The sequence below is a fragment of the Salvelinus sp. IW2-2015 genome, unplaced genomic scaffold (assembly GCF_002910315.2).
Source record: "Salvelinus sp. IW2-2015 unplaced genomic scaffold, ASM291031v2 Un_scaffold629, whole genome shotgun sequence".
In the NCBI taxonomy this organism is placed as follows: domain Eukaryota; kingdom Metazoa; phylum Chordata; class Actinopteri; order Salmoniformes; family Salmonidae; genus Salvelinus; species Salvelinus sp. IW2-2015.
This window is the reverse complement of record NW_019942585.1, coordinates 659,188-681,050: the sequence shown is the minus strand read 5'-3', so window position 1 is coordinate 681,050 and position 21,863 is coordinate 659,188. Positions and strand designations below refer to the sequence as shown.

Genomic DNA, 21,863 nt, shown 5'->3' with positions numbered 1-21,863 from the left:
AAGATGATTTTGGTCCAAGATGGTTTTGGTCCAAGATGATTTTGGTCCAAGATGATTTTGGTCCAAGATGAACTGTAACTATTTAGTTGAGGAAGTAATGTAATGAACATTGTTGTGTTCCTTTCTTCTCTCTTTTGTTTCCTAGTCATTGGCTCTACCATACCCATCATCACCCCTGGCAAAGAAGGGTAGTATGGTACGGTGCACTGGCTTTTCTGTCTGTCATTGTTTGTGTTGGACTCAGATCACATGGTCATAGACTGAACACATGGTCATAGACTGAGCACATGGTCATAGACTGTTCACATGGTCATAGACTGTTCACATGGTCATAGACTGAACACATGGTCATAGACTGTACACATGGTCATAGACTGAACACATGGTCATAGACTGTTCACATGGTCATAGACTGTTCACATGGTCATAGACTGAACCACACGGTTCATAGACTTCACATGGTCATAGAACTGAACACAATGGTCCATAGACTGTTCACCATGGTCATAGACTAAACACATGCTCATAGACTGTTCACATGGTCATAGACTGAACATGCCCTTTGTATTTTCCCACATACATGTATTGTGATTCAGAATACAGATTATTTTCTTTTCGGGGACATTGTGAGATATGTAAAGAGGGAAGTATTTATTAGGTGTGTTTGTTGAAGTCCAGATTTTTTAACACAGTCTAATTAGTATTATTATTCCACTCACTCTAGCGCTTAACACCGCTTGAGCCGTTAACACTAAACCAACTTTAGAATGTTCAGACAGACCGTCTACAAGTTGCTTGAGAAATATATATATTTTTWAAATACTATTTAAATACTTTTTTTTTGTAGTACAACCATATTTGCATTAAACTCAATGCAAGTCAATGACCATAGACTCGTGAATGGTRGAAAATGGAGATGAGTCTTGATATATCACTGTTCAAGCTATCAACATCAGACCAACGTTGAAATGTTCAGACTGACCCTAAGATTGCTTGTCAAATAATATTTATTTTATATACTATTAATACTTTTGTAACTGTAACTATTTAACAGTTTGCAATTAGAGTCAATGGCGACAATGACAGGTAGATATTCACAGTGGCACTGCTTTCCAACCATTCGAGACTAGGAACTCCAAAACAACTTCAGGATGATGGAACCACTTCATGAATATATAGATTATGTAAATGATCCATCCCTTAAATCAGTTTAAATMTGCATACATTTGCATAAAACAACTCACCAACAGTAACTCTTGAACTGTTCAAGCTAGAGACATCAAACCAACTTTCACATGTTTAGGCTACCCTATCCATTCAATCAATCAATTAATTAATCAGTCAATAGCCAAATCAATCAATTTTTACATATACCTACTTTTTCCAACTATAATCAGTCACCACCATTACTACTGRACTCATTAGCACTACTGGGACTTATTTCAAAACTGAAATACTTTTTAAACAATCTAGCAAYCGCACCACATCTTCTTCAGGAAATGTACTTCTCTAGTATTCAGAATATGCATTTTCATCCTATTTTGTCCTCTAGAAACCATCCTGGTGGCCTTTTGACGTGTCTCCTAGCGCTGTTGCCTTTGCTGTGGCATGGCCGTTTGTGGTGCAGTGGCTCATCCGCCTATATCTTCAACGTAAGAGAAGGTAATTCTATAGCAAGATGGGGATATTCTACAATAACTGCTAGTCAATGGTATTGTTGAGTAAATTGAGACAGATSTTGTTACATTTATGTTATTTTGGTCCTCCATTCACGATTCTGCCTCTGATACCCTCTATAATGCCAATCTGTTGATCAGACTGGTCTCATAGACTAGACGTAACATAGTAAATGTAAATCCGGTACACTAACATTAGTATGATATGTTACATTTGGTATGGTTACATAAAAGAGAAAAGGTTACTTTAAGACAAAAACAAAAAGGAGGGTGMTTGGGTTGGGCGTATAACGCCAACATCTAGCAATCGAAAGGTTACCTGTTCGAATCTCATCACGGACAATTTTAGCATTTTAACTAATAAGCAACTTTGCAAKTACACTGAACAAAAATATAAAACGCAACGTGCAACAATTTCAAAGATTTGTTCAWATAAAGGAAATCAGTCGATTGAAATACATTTATTTGGTCCTAATCTATGGATTTCACATGACTGGGAATACAGATATGCATCTGTTGAACACAAATACCTTTAAAACAAAAAATGTTTTAAAGTAGGAGTGTAGATCAGAAAACCAGTCAGTATCTGGTGTGACCATTTGCCTCATGCAGCGAGACACATCTCRTTCACATAGAGTTGATCAGGCTGTTGATTGTGGCCTGTGGAATGTTGTCCTGCTCCTCTTCACTGGATGTGAGAAGTTGCTGGATATTGGCAGGAACTGGAATACACTGTCGTGCACGTCGATCCAGAGCATCCCAAACATGCTCAATGGGTGAAATGTCTCGTGAGTATGCAGGCCATGGAAGAACTAGGACATTTTCAGCTTTAAGGAATTGTGTAAAAATCCTTGCGTCATGGATTATCCTTGCGTCAGTACATTATCATGCTGAAACGCGAGGTGATGGCGGCAGATGAATTGCACGACAATGGGCCTCAGGATCTCGTCACGGTATCTCTGTTTGGCTAACCTTAACCCCTTGAGCTAACGTTAGCCAGCTAGCTAACTTTAGCGTTAACTACCTAGCCACCTAACAAACATTAGCCACAAGAAATTGGAAATCATAACATATTATATGTTTTGCAGATATGTAACATAGTGTGTTTTGCAAATTTGGAACATATTGTACGAATTGCAATTCGTAACATTTCATACGCAATGATTGATGGACATCCACAAATTAACACATACCGTGCATTCAGAAAGTATTCAGACCCCTTCCCTTTTTCCACATTTTGTTACGTTACAGCCTTATTCTAAAATGAATTAAATAAAGAAAAATCCTCAGAAATCTTCACACAATAACCCATAATGACAAATTGAAAACAGGTTTTCAAATGTATAAAAAAAAAAAAACAGCAATACCTTATTTACAGTGCCTTCAGGGAGTATTCAGACACCTTGACTTTTTCAAAATGTTGTTAGATTACAGCCTTATTCTAAAATTGATTAAATAGTTATTTTTCTCCTCATCAATCTACACACAATATCCCATAATGACAAAGCAAATACAGGTTTTTAGAAATGTTTGCTAATTTATAAAAAATAATAAACTGAAATATCACATTTACATAAGTATTCAGACTCTTTACTCAGTATTTTGTTGAAGTACCTTTGGCAGCAATTACAGCCTCGAGTCTTCTTGGGTATGACGCTACAAGCTTAGCTTCTAGAACTTGATTGGAGTCCACCTCTGGTAAATTCAATTGATTGGATCCTTGATGAAAGCCTGCTCCAGAGCGCTCTGGACCTCAGACTGGAGTGAAGGTTCACCTTCTAACAGGACAACGACCCTATGCACACAGCCAAGACAAGACAGGAGTGGCTTCGGGACAAGTCTCTGAATGTCCTTGAGTGACCCAGCCAGAGCCTGGACTTGAACCCGATCGAACATCTCTGGAGAAACCTGAAAATAGCTGTGCAGCGACGCTCCCCGTCAAATCTGACAGAGTTTGAGCGGATCTGCAGAGAAGAATGGGAGAAACTCCCCAAATACAGGTGTGCCAAGCTTGTAGCGTCATACCAAAGACTTAAGGCTGTAATCGCTGCCAAAGGTGCTTCAACAAAGTAKTGAGTAAAGGGTCTRAATACTTATGTAAATGTGATATTTCAGTATATATATTTTTATACATTTGCAAACATTTCTAAAAACCTGTTTTTGCTTTATCATTATGGGGTATTGTGTGTAGATTGACGAAGGAAAAAACTATTTCATCAATTTTGGAATAAGGCTGTAATGTAACAAAATGTGAAAAAAGTTAAGGGGTCTGAATACTTTACGAATGCACTGTACCATACGAAATGTAACATATCATACAAACTGGAGTGTTTACGTACAGAATAATACAAAATGCTCTGAGACCACATTGTGTTGATAACTCTATCAGAAGTATGACTTGAACTGAGTAAAAATGCTTTCTAACATTGAGWCTTGTCCCCACTTTTAGACGAATCAACTGAAAAGTCTCCCGTCCCAAAGACACAGAGCGACGATGAGAGCTCTCTCAACAGTCTCTGGGTTGGGTAACGGCCGTAGCCTCCCTTCCGCTTTCCCACCCGCACCTCTGTAACTCTAGCTTTTGCACTATGAAGATGGCATTACTATAGTGAGTTTGGGGGACGCATCACAACCCACTGGCACTACAATTGAAATCAAAAGAGAAATGTGAATGAATTGAACTGCAGCTTTTATAATCATGCAAGATTATACAACTACTGTACTACATTAGTACTTTTTGTTTTGCTCTGAAGAAATGATGATGATTTAACTTGGGCGGTAAAGTTATTGGTTGTGTATGTTGAGTATAGCTTCTTTTATTGCAACTATTCCGTACATCTTACGGCACGTATCGGCAACTTTGATGGGGGTGTGGTCCAGGAGGGAAAAAAAACGAAACTCCCCTTTTTAGCGGTCCGTCTCCTGACAGCGAAGAGAAAAAAAATTGACGTTTTAAACTTAATTTCCTGCAATTCTGCATATTTTGCCACGGGGCGTAAAGAAACTGTTGCCGTTTTAAATATGACTGATGATCAGTGGGCCCCACCCCAGTTAGTAATTTGACTATGTTTACTACAAGTTTAGATAGCTGGCCACTAGACTAACTTACCAATGTAAAAACATTTATCTGACCTGGGCTTATTGAGTGACTGCTGATGCACAACAAAAACCGAATGTCGAAATCGCAGCTTATGTATTCTACTATTCTAACTCTCAACAGTACATTTTCTTTTTTGTTGGTCAAATTGGTCCGCGGGCCTACAAAAGGGGGGGAGGCCCACGGGTCTCCCCGCCAGTTGTCCATCCCTTGTCTTACAGCATTATAAGAACTATCCAACTTGTCCTGCAAATGGACATAACTGCAACAGAAACCTTACGCCATATATCATAATAGTTGCTCAGGCTGCTAATATATGATGATAACGCTAGGTAGATAAGTGTGTATATATATAATAATGTATTTGTGGAAAGGTACACTTAAATCTTGAAAATGTGTTAATATATTATTTCTAATATTAAATGAAAATTAAGACTTTATTGTCTAGTTTTTGGTTGTACATTACTGCTAGGATGTGAATGGTTCAGAATAAGTATAATTTTTTAATATCGGATTGGCTTTTATACACTTAATTTGTGTATATATAAAAATTAATCAACTCATGATATAAGGTGCCTCACCAATGTAGCCGTATACAGTACTTGGGGGTGACAGGTAGCCTAGCGCTTAAGAATGTTGTGCTAGTGACCGGAAGGTTGCTGGTTGAAATACCCGAGCCGGTGCTATGCATTTAAACCCTAATTGCTCTGGATACMAGCGTCTGCTAAAATGAACTGTAGTTCTGTTTATTCGAGTAAAACATCTCAAACGTAAAAATTGTAGTGTTGGTCCAAATGCGGAGCAAAAATAAAGATGTGAAACGCTAATTGAACACCTAAATGTTACCACCTCAAACAAGAGAAAAAGAGATAAAAAGTTTAATCGTTTTGATAAATACATCAATAAATAAATTAAATTAAATAAATAAAACAATTCAAATACATTGTTCTTTTTTTGATGATGACTTGAACTTCATATTTGTTCGTAGCATATTTTTTTCAATGTACACTACCGTTCAAAAGTTTGGGGGTCACTTAGAAATGTCCTTGTTTTCCATGAAAACATACTTGAAATGAGTTGCAAAATGAATAGGAAATATAGTCAAGACGTTGACAAGGTTATAAATAATGATTTTTTAAATTGAAATAATAATTGTGTCCTTCAAACTTTGCTTTTGTCAAAGAATCCTCCATTTGCAGCAATTACAGCCTTGCAGACCTTTAGCGTTCTAGTTGCCAATTTGTTGAGGTAATCTGAAGAGATTTCACCCATGCTTCCTGAAGCACCTCCCACAAATTGAATTGGCTTGATGGGCACTTCTTACGTACCATACGGTCAAGCTGCGCCCACAACAGCTCACTAGGGTTGAGATCCAGTCACTGTGCTGGCCACTCCATTATAAACAATACCAGCTGACTGCTTCTTCCCTAAAGAGTTCTTGCATAGTTTGCTTTGGGTCATTGTCCTGTTGTAGGAGGAAATTGGCTCCAATTAAGCGCCGTCCACAGGGTATGGCATGGCATTGCAAAATGGAGTGATAGCCTTCCTTCTTCAAGATCCATTTTACCCTGTACAAATCTCCCACTTTAACACCACCAAAGCACCCCCAGACCATCACATCGCCTCCACCATGCTTCACTGATGGCGTCAAGCACTCCTTCAGCTTCTTTAAAAAAAAWTCTGCTTCTCACAAATGTTCTTCTTTGTGATCTGAACACCTCAAACTTAGATTAGTCTGTCCATAACACTTTTTTCCAATCTTCCTCTGTCCAGTGTCTGTGTTCTTTTGCCCATCTTAATGTTTTCTTTTTATTGGCCAGTTTGAGATATGGCTTTTTCTTTGCAACTCTGCCTGAAGGCCAGCATCCCGGAGTCGCCTCTTCACTGTTGACGTTGAGACTGCTATTTTGCAGGTACTATTTAATGAAGCGAACAGTTGAGGACTTTTGAGGCGTCTGTTTCTTAAACTACTTGTCCTCTTGCTCAGTGTTGCACAGGAGCCTCCCACTCCTCTTTCTATTCTGGTTAGAGCCAGTTTGCGCTGTTCTGTGAAGGGAGTAGTACACAGCGTTGTACGAGATCTTCAGTTTCTTGGCAATTTCTCACATGGAATAGCCTTCATTTCTCAGAACAAGAATAGACTAACGAGTTTCAGAAGAAAGGTCTTTGTTTCTGGCCATTTTGAGCCTGTAATCGAACCCACAATTGCTGATGCTCCAGATACTCAACTAGTCTAAAGGCCAGTTTTATTGCTTCTTTAATCAGAATAATAGTTTTCAGCTGTGCTAACTTAATTGCAAAKGGGTTTTCTAATGATCAATTAGCCTTTTAAAATGAAAAACTTGGATTAGCTAACACAACGTGCCATTGGAACACAGGAGTGATGGTTGCTGATAATGGGCCTCTGTACGTCTATTTAGATATTCCATAAAAAACCTGCCGTTTCCAGCTACAATAGTCATTTACAACATTAACAATGTCTACACTGTATTTCMGATCAATTTGATGTTATTTTAAATGTACAAAAAAAAAAGTGCTTTTCTTTCAAAAACAAGGACATTTCTAAGTGACCCCAAACTTTTGAACCATAGTGTATGTTTTAATGTAGCAATGTTGGGTTTTTTTGTTTGTAAAGGAACATTGTCCATGGAGGTCTGACAATGGTTGTGTTTGGCTTCTAACATGTTTCGAATACTTTCTATGTAATGGAGTTTGGTTCATTTAGTGTAAATTGTATACAATAATAGTTGTACAGACCAGATAAGAACATTATATTGACAAAAGTGCAATATTTTAATTGCATTCTAATGTATTGATGTAGTATATGAATAAATATCAAAATAATGTAGGTATCATAAAATGTACACTTGCAATAGAGTTGATATTTTCACAGCCATTGATTTGTTAAACTTTCTACTAAATATGAATATTTCTCTCCTTTTCTGCCTTAGATTGTTGTTTGCATGTGATTGAGAATATACTAAACAAAAATATAAATACAACGTATAAAAAGTGTTGGTCACATTTTTCATGAGCTGAAATAAAAGATCCCAGAAATGTTCCATACGCACAAAATGCTTATTTCTCTCAAATGCTGTGCACAAATTTGTGTACATCCCTGTTAGTGAGCATTTCTCATTTGCCAAGATAATCCATCCACCTGACAGATCTGGCATATCAAGAATATGARAAAACAGCATGATCATTACACAGCACCTTGTGCTGGGGTCAATAAAAGGCCACTCTAAAATGTGTAGGTTTGTCACACAACACAATGCCACAGATGTCTCAAGTTTTGAGGGAGCGTGCGATTGCCATGCTGACTGCAGCACTGTCCACCAGAGCTGTTGCCGGAGAATTGCATGTTCATTTTTCTACCATAAGCCGCCTCCAACATTGTTTTAGAGAATTTGGCAGTACGTCCAACCGGCCTCACAACCGCAGACCACGTGTAACCATGCCAGCCTAGGACCTCCACATCAGGCTTCTTCACCTACAGGATCATCATGCACCAGCCACCTTGACAGCTGAGTATGAAACTGAGTATTTKTTTCTGTAATAAAGCCCTTTCGTGGGGYAAAACTCATTCTGATTGTCTGGGCCTGGCTCCCCAGTGGGTGGGCCTACGCCCTCCCATGGCTGAGCCCCTGCCCAGTCATGTGAAATCCATAGATTAGGGCCTAATTTATTTATTTCAATTGACTAATTTCCTTATGAACTGTAACGCGGTAAAATCATTGAAATTGTCACGTTGTGTTTTATATTCTTGTTTAGTATAAATTGAATAAAGTTTTGTTTTTTTGTGACTTAAAACAAATTCCTCTTATGGGGATTCACACACAGATCTGACCACAAGCACTTAGAGAGATAGAATGGGATGTGAACATACAAATTCGTAAAATACACTGCTCAAAAAAATAAAGGGAACACTTAAACAACACAATGTAACTCCAAGTCAATCACACTTCTGTGAAATCAAACTGTCCACTTAGGAAGCAACACTGATTGACYATAAATTTCACATGCTGTTGTGCAAATGGAATAGACAACAGGTGGAAATTATAGGCAATTAGCAAGACACCCCCAATAAAGGAGTGGTTCTGCAGGTGGTGACCACAGACCACTTCTCAGTTCCTATACTTCCTGGCTGATGTTTTTGTCACTTTTGAATGCTGGCGGTGCTTCACTCTAGTGGTAGCATGAGACGGAGTCTACAACCCACACAAGTGGCTCAGGTAGTGCAGCTCATCCAGGATGGCACATCAATGCGAGCTGTGGCAAGAAGGTTTGCTGTGTCTGTCAGCGTAGTGTCCAGAGCATGGAGGTGCTACCAGTAGACAGGCCAGTACAGCAGGAGACGTGGAGGAGGCCGTAGGAGGGCAACAACCCAGCAGCAGGACCGCTACCTCCGCCTTTGTGCAAGAAGGAGTAGGAGGAGCACTGCCAGAGCCCTGCAAAATGACCTCCAGCAGGCCACAAATGTGCATGTGTCTGCTCAAATGGTCAGAAACAGACTCCATGAGGGTGGTATGAGGGCCCGACGTCCACAGGTGGGGGTTGTGCTTACAGCCCAACGCCGTGCAGGACGTTTGGCATTTGCCAGAGAACACCAAGATTGGCAAATTCGCCACTAGCGCCCTGTGCTCTTCACAGATGAAAGCAGGTCACACTGAGCACATGTGACAGACGTGACAGTCTGGAGACGCCGTGGAGAACGTTCTGCTGCCTGCAACATCCTCCAGCATGACCGGTTTGGCGGTGGGTCAGTCATGGTGTGGGTGGCATTTCTTTGGGGGCCGCACAGCCCTCCATGGGCTCGCCAGAGGTAGCCTGACTGCCATTAGGTACCGAGATGAGATCCTCAGACCCCTTGTGAGACCATATGCTGGTGCGGTTTGGCCTGGTTCCTCCTAATGCAAGACAATGCTAGACCTCATGTGGCTGGAGTGTGTCAGCAGTTCCTGCAAGAGGAAGGCATTGATGCTATGGACTGGCCCGCCCGTTCCCCAGACCTGAATCCAATTGAGCACATCTGGGACATGTCTCGCTCCATCCACCAACGCCACGTTGCACCACAGACTGTCCAGGAGTTGGCGGATGCTTTAGTCCAGGTCTGGGAGGAGATGCCTCAGGAGACCATCCGCCACCTCATCAGGAGCATGCCCAGTTCGTATGTAGGGAGGTCATACAGGCACGTGGAGGCCACACACACTACTGAGCCTCATTTTGACTTGTTTTAAGGCCATTACATCAAAGTTGGATCAGCCTGTAGTGTGGTTTTCCACTTTAATTTTGAGTGTGACTCCAAATCCAGACCTCCATGGGTTGATAAATTTGATTTCCATTGATAATTTTTGTGTGATTTTGTTGTCAGCACATTCAACTATGTAAAGAAAAAAGTATTTAATAAGAATAGTTCATTCATTCAGATCTAGGATGTGTTATTTTAGTGTTCCCTTTATTTTTTTGAGCAGTGTATTTTACAAATTGGAATTTATAACATACACTAAGTTACTAAAAGTATGTYGACACCTGCTCATTGACCTTCTCATTCCAAAATCATGGGCATTCATAAGGAGTTAGTCCCCCCCTTGCTTCTATAACAGCCTCCACTCTTCTGGGAAGGCTTTCCACTAGATGTTGGAACATTACTGCAGGGACTTGCTTTTATTCAGCCACATGCTTTTATTAAATATGTTTATTTGTTGTGTGCTGAATTATATTGTTCTATACACACGTGTAAGTTTTATTATAAAGTATACAGGGCTCTCTTGTAAAAATAGACGTTTAAATCTCAATGTGACTCCCTGATTAAAAAGAGCAATAGTGATGATGGGCGATTAGGCCTGGTTCGCAGTCGGCGTTCCAATTCATCCCAAAGGTGTTCAATGGGGTTGAGGTCAGGGCTCTGTGCAGGCCAGTCAAGTTCTTCCACACCGAGCTCGACAAACCATTTCTGTATGGACCTCACTTTGTGCACGGGGGCATTGTCATGCTGAAACAGGAAAGGGCCTTCCCCAAACTGTTGCCACCAAGTTGGAAGCACAGAATCATCTAGAATGTTCTTGTATGCTGTAGCATTAAGATTCCCCTTCACTGAAACTAAAGGACCTATCCCAAACCATGAAAAATATCCCAGACCATTATTCCACCTCCACCAAACATTACAGTAGGCACTATGCTTTGGGGCAGGTAGCWTTCTCCTGGTATCCGCCAAACCCAGATGTGTCCGTTGTACTACCAGATGGTGAAGTGTGATTCATCACTTCAGAGAACGCGTTTCCACTGCTCCAGCTGATGCTTGGCATTGTACATGGTGATCTTAGGCTTGTGTGCAGCTGCTCGGCCATGGGAACCTATTTCATGAAGCTCCCGACYAAGTTCATGGGCTGACGTTGCTTCCAGAGGCAGTTTGGAACGCGGTAGTGAGTGGTGCAACCAGGGACAGACAATATTTACACACTACGCGATTCAGCGGTCCTGTTCTGTGAGCTTGTGTGGCCTACCACTTTGCAGCTGAGGCATTGTTGCTCCTAGACGTTTCCACTTACCAATAACAGCACTTACAGTTGACCGGGGCAGCTCTAGCAGGGCAGAAATTTGACGAACTGACTTMTTGGAAAAGTGGCATCCTATGACGGTGTCATGTTGAAAGTCACTGAGCTCTTCAGGAAGGCCATTCTACTGCCAATGTTTGTCTATGGAGATTGCATGGCTGTGTGCTCGATTTTATACAGCTGTCAGCACCAGGTGTGGCTGAAATAGCCGAATCCACTAATTTGAAGGGGTGTCCACATACGCTATATATACACACACACACACACAAAAGTATCATACGAATTTGCAAGACGTAAAATAACATACGAAATGGATGAAGTTGTACAGAATTGTGCACAATTTRCAGGGACKCAGTTTGGTTCTAGTGCTGCTTTTAAAACTACCACCCGAAATAATACAAAACATTGAACCCATCTTTTCCTCCTTCAGAATGGTTGTGTTCTTCTTCCTTCATTTTATATTTCACAGAAGAAAAAAAATACACTTTATCACTTCACACAACTGTTTTATTTGTATTTATAACATGTCAAATAAAAATATGTTAAAAAGAAATCTACACATTTTGTGAAGAGTACGCATACAGATGTAGTGTATATGACCCGTTGCATGAAGAATTGGCCGGCAGGTAGCCTAGTGGTTAGAGTGTAGAGGTGGCAGGTAGCCTAGTGGTTAGAGTGTGGAGGCGGCAGGTAGCCTAGTGGTTAGAGTGTAGGACGAGTAACCGAAAGGTTGCAAGATTGAATCCCCGAGCTGACAAGGTAAAAATCTGTCGTTCTACTCCTGAACAAGGCAGTTAACCCTCTGTTCCCCGGTAGGTCGTCATTGAAAATAAGAATTTGTTCTTAACTGACTTGCCCTAGTTAAATAAAAGTCAAATATATATATTTTTTAATTTAAAGAACTCCATCATAGTAGTTAGTGCATAGAAGAGCAGTGAAACATGGTGCTACGTGGATGAAAAGACAGTCGACAGACAGTACAAATATTTAAAAACAGTAATTCACACAAAAAAAATCTCATATATATATATATATTTTAATTTGAAGAGAATTGGAATTTCAGTGTACTTCCTAAATTGATCCGCATTGACCGTAACCCTGGAGAACAAACCTACAGACTGAAGCCAGACATCACAAGGTACTGTGCAGTGTTTCTTGCTTCAAAGTATGACGTGTCAGTGTCGTCCTCTGGCTGAGGGATGAAGGGCATGGTCTGGTTCTGAAGGTTATCCCAGTCCAAACCTGCAAACAGAGTGTGGCTCCCGAAGTTCTGATGCAGAAAACAAAAACAAATATGGTTGTAGCAGAAAAAAATGTAATCATTATACATCCAAATGGTCCATTTCAAATGGAATGGTGTTATCACGGTTTAAACTGGTAAAACAAACCCTTTACCTTTGAACCCAGCCCGTTTGTTCATGTCCATGGTGAGTAAGATCTCTATGGCATTACGGGAATTCTGGGATAGCTCCTCCTCACCATCGGGCCATGGAATATCTGAAATGAAACATAAAAACAAAATATTGGTGATAGAAAACGTTATAAAACATTTTCAAATGCACGATTTTACMTTGCTGTAAAAAGGCATGTTACACTGAAAACATAACCGATAATAATAATTTACATTTTAGTCATTGAGCAGACTATCCAGCGTGACTTAGTTAGTACATTAAGATAACTAGCTAGGTTACACAACCACATACCACAGAAAAGTTACATCTTTTCTCAATAAAAAGACAACTGCTACTGCAAGAAAGTATCTCTGTCGAGAATATTCTGGAAGACAAGCTGAGGGGTTTCATCGTTGGAGGGGGGCACGCCGGTAAGGAACTCAAACAGACACACACCCAGGGCCCACCAGTCCACCATGCAGTCTGGGGGGGGGGGGGGGCAAGAGAGACAGTAGGTCACATATTAATCCGTACATAAACATATCTGACCAAATTACCCACGATTTATTTTGTTCTGGGTTTAACGGAGATTAGTCACATACATGTCTCAGATACCATCACCGTAGTGTCACTGTGCTATTGTCCTGTTAGGCTGTGCCTCTATTCTACAGCAGTGGAAGCAGGAACTGAAACAATTGGACAACATTAGGCTTAGTGTTTCAATGTACAATTTGGGATAATTGTAAGATCCACACACACACAAACACACCTTCAAATACGATGTGAGAGGGGGGGGGGGGGTTGAAATTGTATTGCTTTTAATTTGTTTGTTGAACACTGTGTTGGTTACTACATGATTCCATATGTGTTATTTCATAGTTTTGATATATTCACTATTGACAACAAAATCATAAACAACAGAGTAGGACTGGTCCTTAGTTTTGGGGGTCATGCTCAGGTAAAACAATTTGGCCAATCTATACTTCCATATTTCCAAGTCCTATTCTTGAATATCAAAGGGGTATAACATGTATTGGAATGACTGGAATTCTGATAGACTTTGGTTTTGGTTTGTAATGTAAAGATGTATAATAATAAGATTAAATGATGTAGTAGAAAACGATGGGTTAGAAGATGCCTACATAAACAACCCATAAAGTAAATGGCCAACTATGTAAACTTTAACATTGATTTATCCTGCAATAGATGTCGTTCAATTGGTAACAATTCACTTTTGTCTTCTTCTAATGCCTCGTAAGGGGAAAGTAATCTAAAAGTAACMGAATGTAATCTGATTACATTACTGATTACAATTTGGGACAGGAAATACTGTAGCTATGTTATCATAAACATACAACTCCAAGCAGGAAGTATCAGAACACTTAGAAAGGAAGTTCTAACCTTTAAATATGACTGAAATGTTTTGACGTCCCAAACAAGAAATGGGTCAACTCTTACCATGTCGTTTCCCCAATAGCAGCTCTGGGGCTAGGTAATCTGGGGTGCCTAAAATCGGTACTCCCTCCACGGGTACAGGACCACGTCGGACACTCTTAGGGGTCCTGAACGGAGTGTGGGAGGTGGTCGARGACTGCGGGGTCTTAAATTAGGAAACAAATGAATAAATAACTGATAAAGTGTCATGTGTAATGTAAGTTCTCTGAAGCTATATTTAGGTCCTACATTTTCAACTTAGCCCAGTACCCTCCACCCCTGAATCTCGACTCTGTATCCACCACCCCTGGAATTTGACTGTGCATCTACCTGATCGAGGGAGTTGTTGGAGCTGGGTCTCTTCTGGACTGGTGTGACAGCAGCGGGCATACTGTGGTAGGAGGCGGAGGTGGCCATATCCATAGGCTCCACAGAGCCCAGGCTGAGGCGTGAGCTCCCCGACATGTTGGAGCGGTTGATGGAGCTGCAGTAGCTCCGGAAGGCCACCACGTTCCTGGGCTTGAGGAACGAGGGTGACATGGCCACCCTGGGGTTCAGCTCAGGGACTCGGTTGAGGAAGGAGCGCTTGGATTCGCCTTCTCTCAGGGTGAGACAGTTGCCCGGCTTTGCKGTTCCTATACTAGCGAAGATGGGTGGCTGAGGAAGGAGTGGGGTACTGGGTGATATTGCTGGGTCATATCGTCTATCGTCTAGCTCGAACAATGCCCAATGCCCCTCTTTGGCACTTTGAGCCGACCTCTTTGGGGTTGGGCTGTTGACGATGGACATTTCATGAGCCGACCCCTCAGAGTCAGCGCACAGGCTCCTGCTCAGTCTTCACCAAATGACGTGCCTTCGATGACGACCCCCTCTGCTGGTCCTTCCAACTCACACAGGAGGTTTTCATTGAGGTACTTTGAAATGTAACAGCTATTTGCTTCCTTTTCACTTCCTTTGAKAGACAAGGCAAGCTTGTTTGAAATTTGAAATCCGCTCCCAGCGATAGGACGCTATTCGTGGCCAAAGAGAGTGCCTGTACGAAAACGTTAACACTTGAAATTAAGATTTTACCAAATAAAGTTATGAATTAATCAATAAATATAATTGACTTTTTGGGCCATCAATATTTTTTACTAGAGCAACTCTGCTACATGAATTGCATCAGGCAATGGATAAGACACCTATTCCAGGCATCAACATTGACGCATATTTTGTAAAAGCAAAATCAACTCGTTTACAAATGTTGACAACAACGTGGCAAACAAATMTTAAAATAAATAATAATAATATTGGAGAAGTAGCTAGATAAGTGTAGCGAAGAAAATAATCGTGTTCAAACCGGTAGTAATTTCTTCCAGAAGTCACGTTGATGTTGACCTCTCATGAAGAAGCCATTTTCATGAAAGTAACAGTTTAGTAACAAGAGAAAAACAAAAGGACTGTGCCCAGGAGGAGTTGGTATAATCAGTGACATTGAGGGTCTGTCTTCACATACCAACCCTCAAGTTGCTGTGATCATGTTTTCCTTCTCGGCGACGTTCCAGCCACAGGTAAATAAAGGCAGTTGACACTAAGCCAGGATAGGATAACTGGCTAATTAGCTATCTAGGTGACTGATGTAACCTAGCTACTCGAAAGTGCTGGCTAATTAATGTTAGATATACGAGACAACACATGTAACTAGCTAGCTGTTTAAAMTTATGTATTTTATCTCGCCATAAATATTGTTTGCTAGTTATTGTTATCAAGCTTATTTAGCTAACGTTAACTAGTTACTGTAGGTAACGTTACGCAGTTCTCAATCTCAGAATGTCCTAACGTTAGCTGTCTGTTCATACTAACGCCACAGCGATATTTTTGACAGTTGTAAAGTTCATTTGAAGCTAGCTAGTTATAAATTAGGTTAACTAACCAAACTAGCTGACTAATTGGTTATGCCATACCATATCAGTCATTTACATAATCGAGCTATCGCGATAAAAGTATTGCTTGATTTACACCTGCCTGTGAATGACAATACCAATGAATACTGTCAATCAATGGCATGCGGACGGCTGTTTTTAAATTTTAACAGGAGAAATGAATGTCCCCCCCAATGTCAAATCTGGCCCGTGTACATAACGTTAGATGCAACTTGGCAACTCTTCACACCAGTAACTATCTGGCAGGGACTTGTAATGCCTTTGATCTCATTAGAAGATATTTACAAGTTGAACTCAAATTACCTTCCCTCATCAGTGCCCTAGCCCTGGTGCCTCACAAATCTGCTGTAAATTACGCAGTGAAAGAAATATCGTAGGCTGGTCATCTAGACCCAGGCAATCATTATCCCTCCTGCAATGTTTGTTTATCAGAACAATATATGCCAACATTACACAAATCATGCATGTCATGTATTTCCAATTTGTCCATCTCTGTTGCCTCTTGACTCTTCTTAGGTAACGAGTCAACTCATTGGCCAACTCATCAATGCCCTCCATTCCCTGAAGAACTCAGCCAGCTCCACAGCCACAGCTTCTGTCCAGAGCCTGCAGACATATGTCACATCAGAGCAGGACCTGTTGCRCACAGAGGTAAGATAACACTAAGGGGATGTGGCTTACATGCAAACCCATATTTCATCTTCAAATTGGTTCGGTTTAAGGTACGGGTCAAGTTATAGATTTAGGCTAGTCTGGCGGTCAATGGGATCCTGGTCAGAAAAGTCCCGTTAGACTCTCTCCCCTGTAAGATTAGCCTACTTAATGGCAATCATAGGTGGTACATTTGTTATCATGGATTCCTCTTCTCATAGCCTAGGCTTATTCCTGACACAACACTGCAGTTCTCCCTCAGACTGGACAAGCCTCAATGTACACAAGCTGTGTCTATCTTTTAGAGCTATAGCTTGCATCAACTGGCTCCACCCCCTCCACTATCCTCAGGAGCCCCAGTGCAACTTTGTACTGACTCACATATAACCTTGGAATTATGGGAATCCTGTTGTGTGCAGGGCCACCAGCTCTGACGGACTAGGCACAGCTCCCCAAGCAGACATGTCTTTGTTGTGGTTAGGGAGAGTGTTGTTGTCTAAACACAGCAATATTATGTGCCATAGACACTGAGCATAAGTTACATTATTGCAGGTATGTATTGTCACTCGCAGCTCTCCAATGTGTATGTGTTGTTGTTATTTCTCATCAATTGGCTAGAGATCATGGCCACTGGAGTCAAATGTATTTGCAGATGTTTGGGCTCCTACAAGATAATGAAAGATAAGTTGTAAATTCCCTTACAAAAGCAGCAGCACATCCTTTCATACTGAGCCTGACTTGCATAGCTAGCCAAACTCACACTGCAATGCTACATTTGACCACTTTTCTCAACAACAACAAAGAATTCTCCAATAATTATTAAATGATTGTACGGCAAGCTTAGCTAAACTAGACTGGTCGGCAACCCCCACTAGGGGAAACCCCTATGGTCGTGAGTTAGCCTGATCGCAGATCTGTTCATGGCCAACGCTTGCTCATTATTACAGTTGACGTGTCCTTCATACTGACTTCCTGTTCCCACTGTGAACCTCCAGGACCTGGGTCTAGCAGAACAGAGGGTGGGTCAGCCCACTGTGAACCTCCGGGACCTGGGCTTATCAGACCTGAGGGTGGGTCAGCTGGATGAGCTGGTGAACAGGTTACTGCCCTCACTGGGCTCAGAGGAGGACCCAGCTGCTTCAAGATGGAGGACGTCCCACGTCTCTACGGACTCTTTCTTCCAAAACAAACAAGGTGAGGACCTAGTTGTTTTTATCTGATGAATCTGTGTTTTTGTTGCAGGGTGTATATTTGTAGTAAAATGATACCGCGCAGTTGTTTGCATGTGTGTATTTGTGATAGTCTTCAGTTGACTTGTGTATTTGTTTCTATAGGGTTGTCAAACGGAAGGTTGGGTGTTTTTGGCTCGCCGATGTTCCACAGACCAAACCAGAGTCCTCTACATGCCATCTGTTCAGAGCTCCAATACTGGCCTGGTAAGGAAACCACACCTGGTTTATTTTGCATCAGTGTCATCTGTGGTCCTCATCTATGGAATGCGCCCAGTGACCCTCAAGTGAAGATGGGGAATTCACCATGGTAAAATAATCAACTATTTGAGAGAATTTCATTGGTCCTAAAGTGAAATCTCCACCGGCACCGGGGCGAATCGAATACGCCCACTCACAAGTCATCCTATTTTCCTCCTATGACATAACATAGTGAAATGAATAGTATTATATTTGGCGACCCCCCCCCCCCTTCTGCTTCTTCTTCAGTAAGGATCCAGAACCGAGGCTTCAAGACTCTGAGGAAGAGCAGACGCGTGGAGTCTGGTTACCAGGGGCTGGCAGAACCAGAGGGCTACACTTCAGCTTTCATGAAGGTCAGCAAGTGTTACACCACTATGCAACCAGTCACATAGTCCACAAATCCCCTTCTAGGACAGACAGGCATGCAGTCAATGAACCCACTGGATCTGTTTTGTTGTCCTGAAGTTTACCAGAATTTCCCCTTCAACGTGAAGATTGGCACATGTTGTAAAATTGTGACCCAAACCTTTTTTTCTCTTGTTCTTTATGGTATAGTGGTGATTTCTCACACGCTGTTTTGTTTTTTGGCCACCCTCGTGTGGGAAGGGCTGTTTTTTTTTATGTCTTGTAACCATTCTGGCTAGACCCATTCATCTCATTTTCATGTTCAACATCTTGCTTTCTCCTCCCTCTCTTTCTCTCACTCGCTGACACACATACATTATGCGATCTTTCCCATTATTTCACCCCCACAACCCCTCCGTCACAGGTTCTCCTCATGAGACCTGACAAGTCCCCAGAGGCAGAGAGTCTGGATCACGTGGTAAAGCAGAAGAACCTGCAAGGTGACCAACAAGATGCCTTCAAGTCTGGTTTCACTGAGGGCTTCATGAGGTCCCAGGCCTTCACTCAGAGGACACACGGCACGTCACACAACTTTCTTCATATATGGCATCTTAATCACTCAGCATATTCCCTTCCTAGAGTGACTAACAGGAAGCAACATTTTTTTTTAAATAATACAAAATAAATGTATTTAACCTTTATTTAACTAGACAAGTCAGTAAAGGACAAATTCTTATTTATAATGATGGCCTACGGGGGAACAGTGGGTTAACTGCCTTGTTCAGGGGCAGAACGACAGATTTTTACCTTGTCAGGTCGGGGATTCGATCCTTCAACCTTTTGGTTACTAGTCCAAGGCTCTAACCACTAGGCTACCTGCCGCCCCCAAAATGTTGCACTATCTTTAAAGGAACGGTGTTACTCATCATTGAGAAAAAAAAWTTAAAGTGAAGAATGATATTTTACACCCCGCCCCAGCTCGTAACAAATTTGCTCCTCCTTGAAGTCAATCATGACTGCCAGTTACAGTGAAGCACTAAGCCCATGGCCACCACTAGCAGTTCCACCAAGTGTTCACAAGGTGGCACTGCTGAGTTGGACTTAATCTCTTATGTTTCAGTAACTAATTTACATATTTCTATCTTCCATTGACAGACTCACTAAGGAGGACCAGGCTGATTCTATTGGTCCTCCTCGTTGTGGGAATCTATGGCCTGTCAAGAAGCCCGTTTCTTTCGGGTAAAGGGTCCTTTTCTGATGCTGGTTTGTGTTCTATTGAATTCTTACGCTTGCATGAATCACGGCATTGTGGTTGTGCTTTTTCATCAAGAGCAATTGTTGAATTGGCTGCTGGTCCACTGATCATGCTTTATGATCAATTATCAGCCAGCTGCCCGGCCCCCTAGCTGCCCAGGCGCTGGTCCATGATAGTATATTAGAAACTCCACCTTTGGTCATTTAACCAATGAATGATTGAATAGTAAATGGATATTTGAATATATATTGAGTGGAAGAGGAAAGTGGTATTAACAAAATCAGTAGTTCATGGCAAATGTTATTCTAGCATAGTTTCTATGATAAGTAGAGGCCTATTGGAGATTCCCAGGTGGTGTCTTGTCAGTGGTCTGATTGACTTGTCATGGGTTTGCACTGAACAGTGAGGTTCCGCACCACGTCAGGCCTGGACTCACAAGTGGACCCGGTCCAGGTGAAGAGCGTCACGTTTGAGCACGTCAAGGGGGTAGAGGAGGCCAAGAATGAACTGCAGGACGTGGTGGAGTTCCTCAGAAACCCCCAGAAGTTCACCGTGCTGGGAGGGAAGCTCCCTAAAGGTACGGTGTCTTTCTGTAAAGAATACTCTGTAGACATTCGGTTATCTTCTACTAACTCAGTGGCCTTTTTGGTTAAGCTTCCGCCCTGAGGATGGGAGTTCGATCCCCGGCTCAGTCATACCGAAGACTGTAAAAATGGGACCCAATGTGTGTCTCCTTGGTACTCTGCATTAAGYTGATAGATTGGGGGGGTAAGGCCTTACGATGAGACTACAGTCCTGTCCAGGGGGTGTATTTGTACATTAATCTGCCTCACACTACAGAAACAGGTGATAGATTGGGGGTAAGGCCTTACGATGAGACTACAGTCCTGTCCAGGAGGTGTATTTGTACATTAAGCTGCCTCACACTACAGAAACAGGAGATAGATTGGGGGTAAGGCCTTACGATGAGACTACAGTCCTGTCCAGGGGGTGTATTTGTACATTAATCTGCCTCACACTACAGAAAGCAGATATGTCCACACGGCTACTTCCGTACTTATGAGCTGAGCAGAGATGTCCTCAAGTCAAAGCTACTTCCTTACTACTTATGTGTCTTATCTTTCTGTGTGATCCCTTTACACAGTGCCATTACATTTTTTTTTTTTCAATGTGTTCATATGTTGCACTTTTTTGTGGCCTCTGGTTCTGTCAGGCATCCTCCTGATTGGCCCCCCAGGCACAGGAAAGACTCTCCTGGCTCGGGCTGTAGCCGGGGAGGCCGACGTCCCCTTCTTCTACGCATCGGGATCCGAGTTTGACGAGATGTTTGTGGGTGTCGGAGCTAGCCGCATCAGGAACCTCTTCAGTAAGTCCCAGAGGAGATCTAAGGCTGTGTACTGTTATCAGTACACTGACTGACCAACCTTCACCCTGTCACTCATGATAGCTGATTGGTGTAAGGACCTGATAGGTTCGATTGATTTATTGGGGGAAAAGATGCACGGACTACAACCCAGGGGATAACAACTTAATGTGATTCCATTAGTTTCCAGCGTTAGTGATTCCATTAGTTTCCAGCGTTAGTGATTAGATTCGTTTCCAGCATTAGTGATTCCATTCGTTTCCAGCGTTAGTGATTCCATTAGTTTCCAACGTTAGTGATTCGATTCGTTTCCAACGTTAGTGATTCGATTCGTTTCCAACGTTAGTGATTCCATTAGTTTCCAACGTTAGTGATTCCATTAACGTTAGTGATTCCATTAGTTTCCAACGTTAGTGATTCCATTAGTTTCCAACGTTAGTGATTCCATTAGTTTCCAACGTTAGTGATTCCATTAGTTTCCAACGTAAGTGATTCCTTAGTTTTCCAACGTTAGTGATTCCATTAGTTTCCAACGTTAGTGATTCCATTAGTTTCCAACGTTAGTGATTCCATTAGTTTCCAACGTTAGTGATTCCATTAGTTTCCAACGTTAGTGATTCCATTAGTTTCCAACGTTAGTGATTCCATTAGTTTCCAACGTTAGTGATTCCATTAGTTTCCAACGTTAGTGATTCCATTA

General features: G+C 41.7%; 1 protein-coding gene and 2 pseudogenes across 1 annotated transcript; 2 read left to right on the top strand and 1 right to left on the bottom strand.

Moving 5' to 3' along the window:
• LOC112068641 (acyl-CoA-binding domain-containing protein 5A-like) overlaps positions 1-4,758 on the top strand; it is a 15,520-nt pseudogene extending 10,762 nt beyond the window's left edge.
• Positions 4,759-12,012: 7,254 nt separating this feature from the next.
• On the bottom strand, positions 12,013-15,039 carry LOC112068636 (serine/threonine-protein kinase greatwall). The gene is made up of 4 exons (XM_024135816.2): positions 14,486-15,039; positions 14,180-14,321; positions 12,726-12,827; positions 12,013-12,600 (listed from the first exon to the last, which is right to left on the bottom strand). The coding sequence occupies exons 1-4, from the start codon at positions 14,942-14,944 to the stop codon at positions 12,557-12,559; spliced, it is 747 nt and encodes a 248-aa protein (XP_023991584.1). The 5' UTR covers positions 14,945-15,039; the 3' UTR covers positions 12,013-12,556.
• Positions 15,040-15,537: 498 nt separating this feature from the next.
• The window catches only part of LOC112068637 (ATP-dependent zinc metalloprotease YME1L1-like), a 17,669-nt pseudogene continuing 11,343 nt past the window's right edge, over positions 15,538-21,863 (top strand).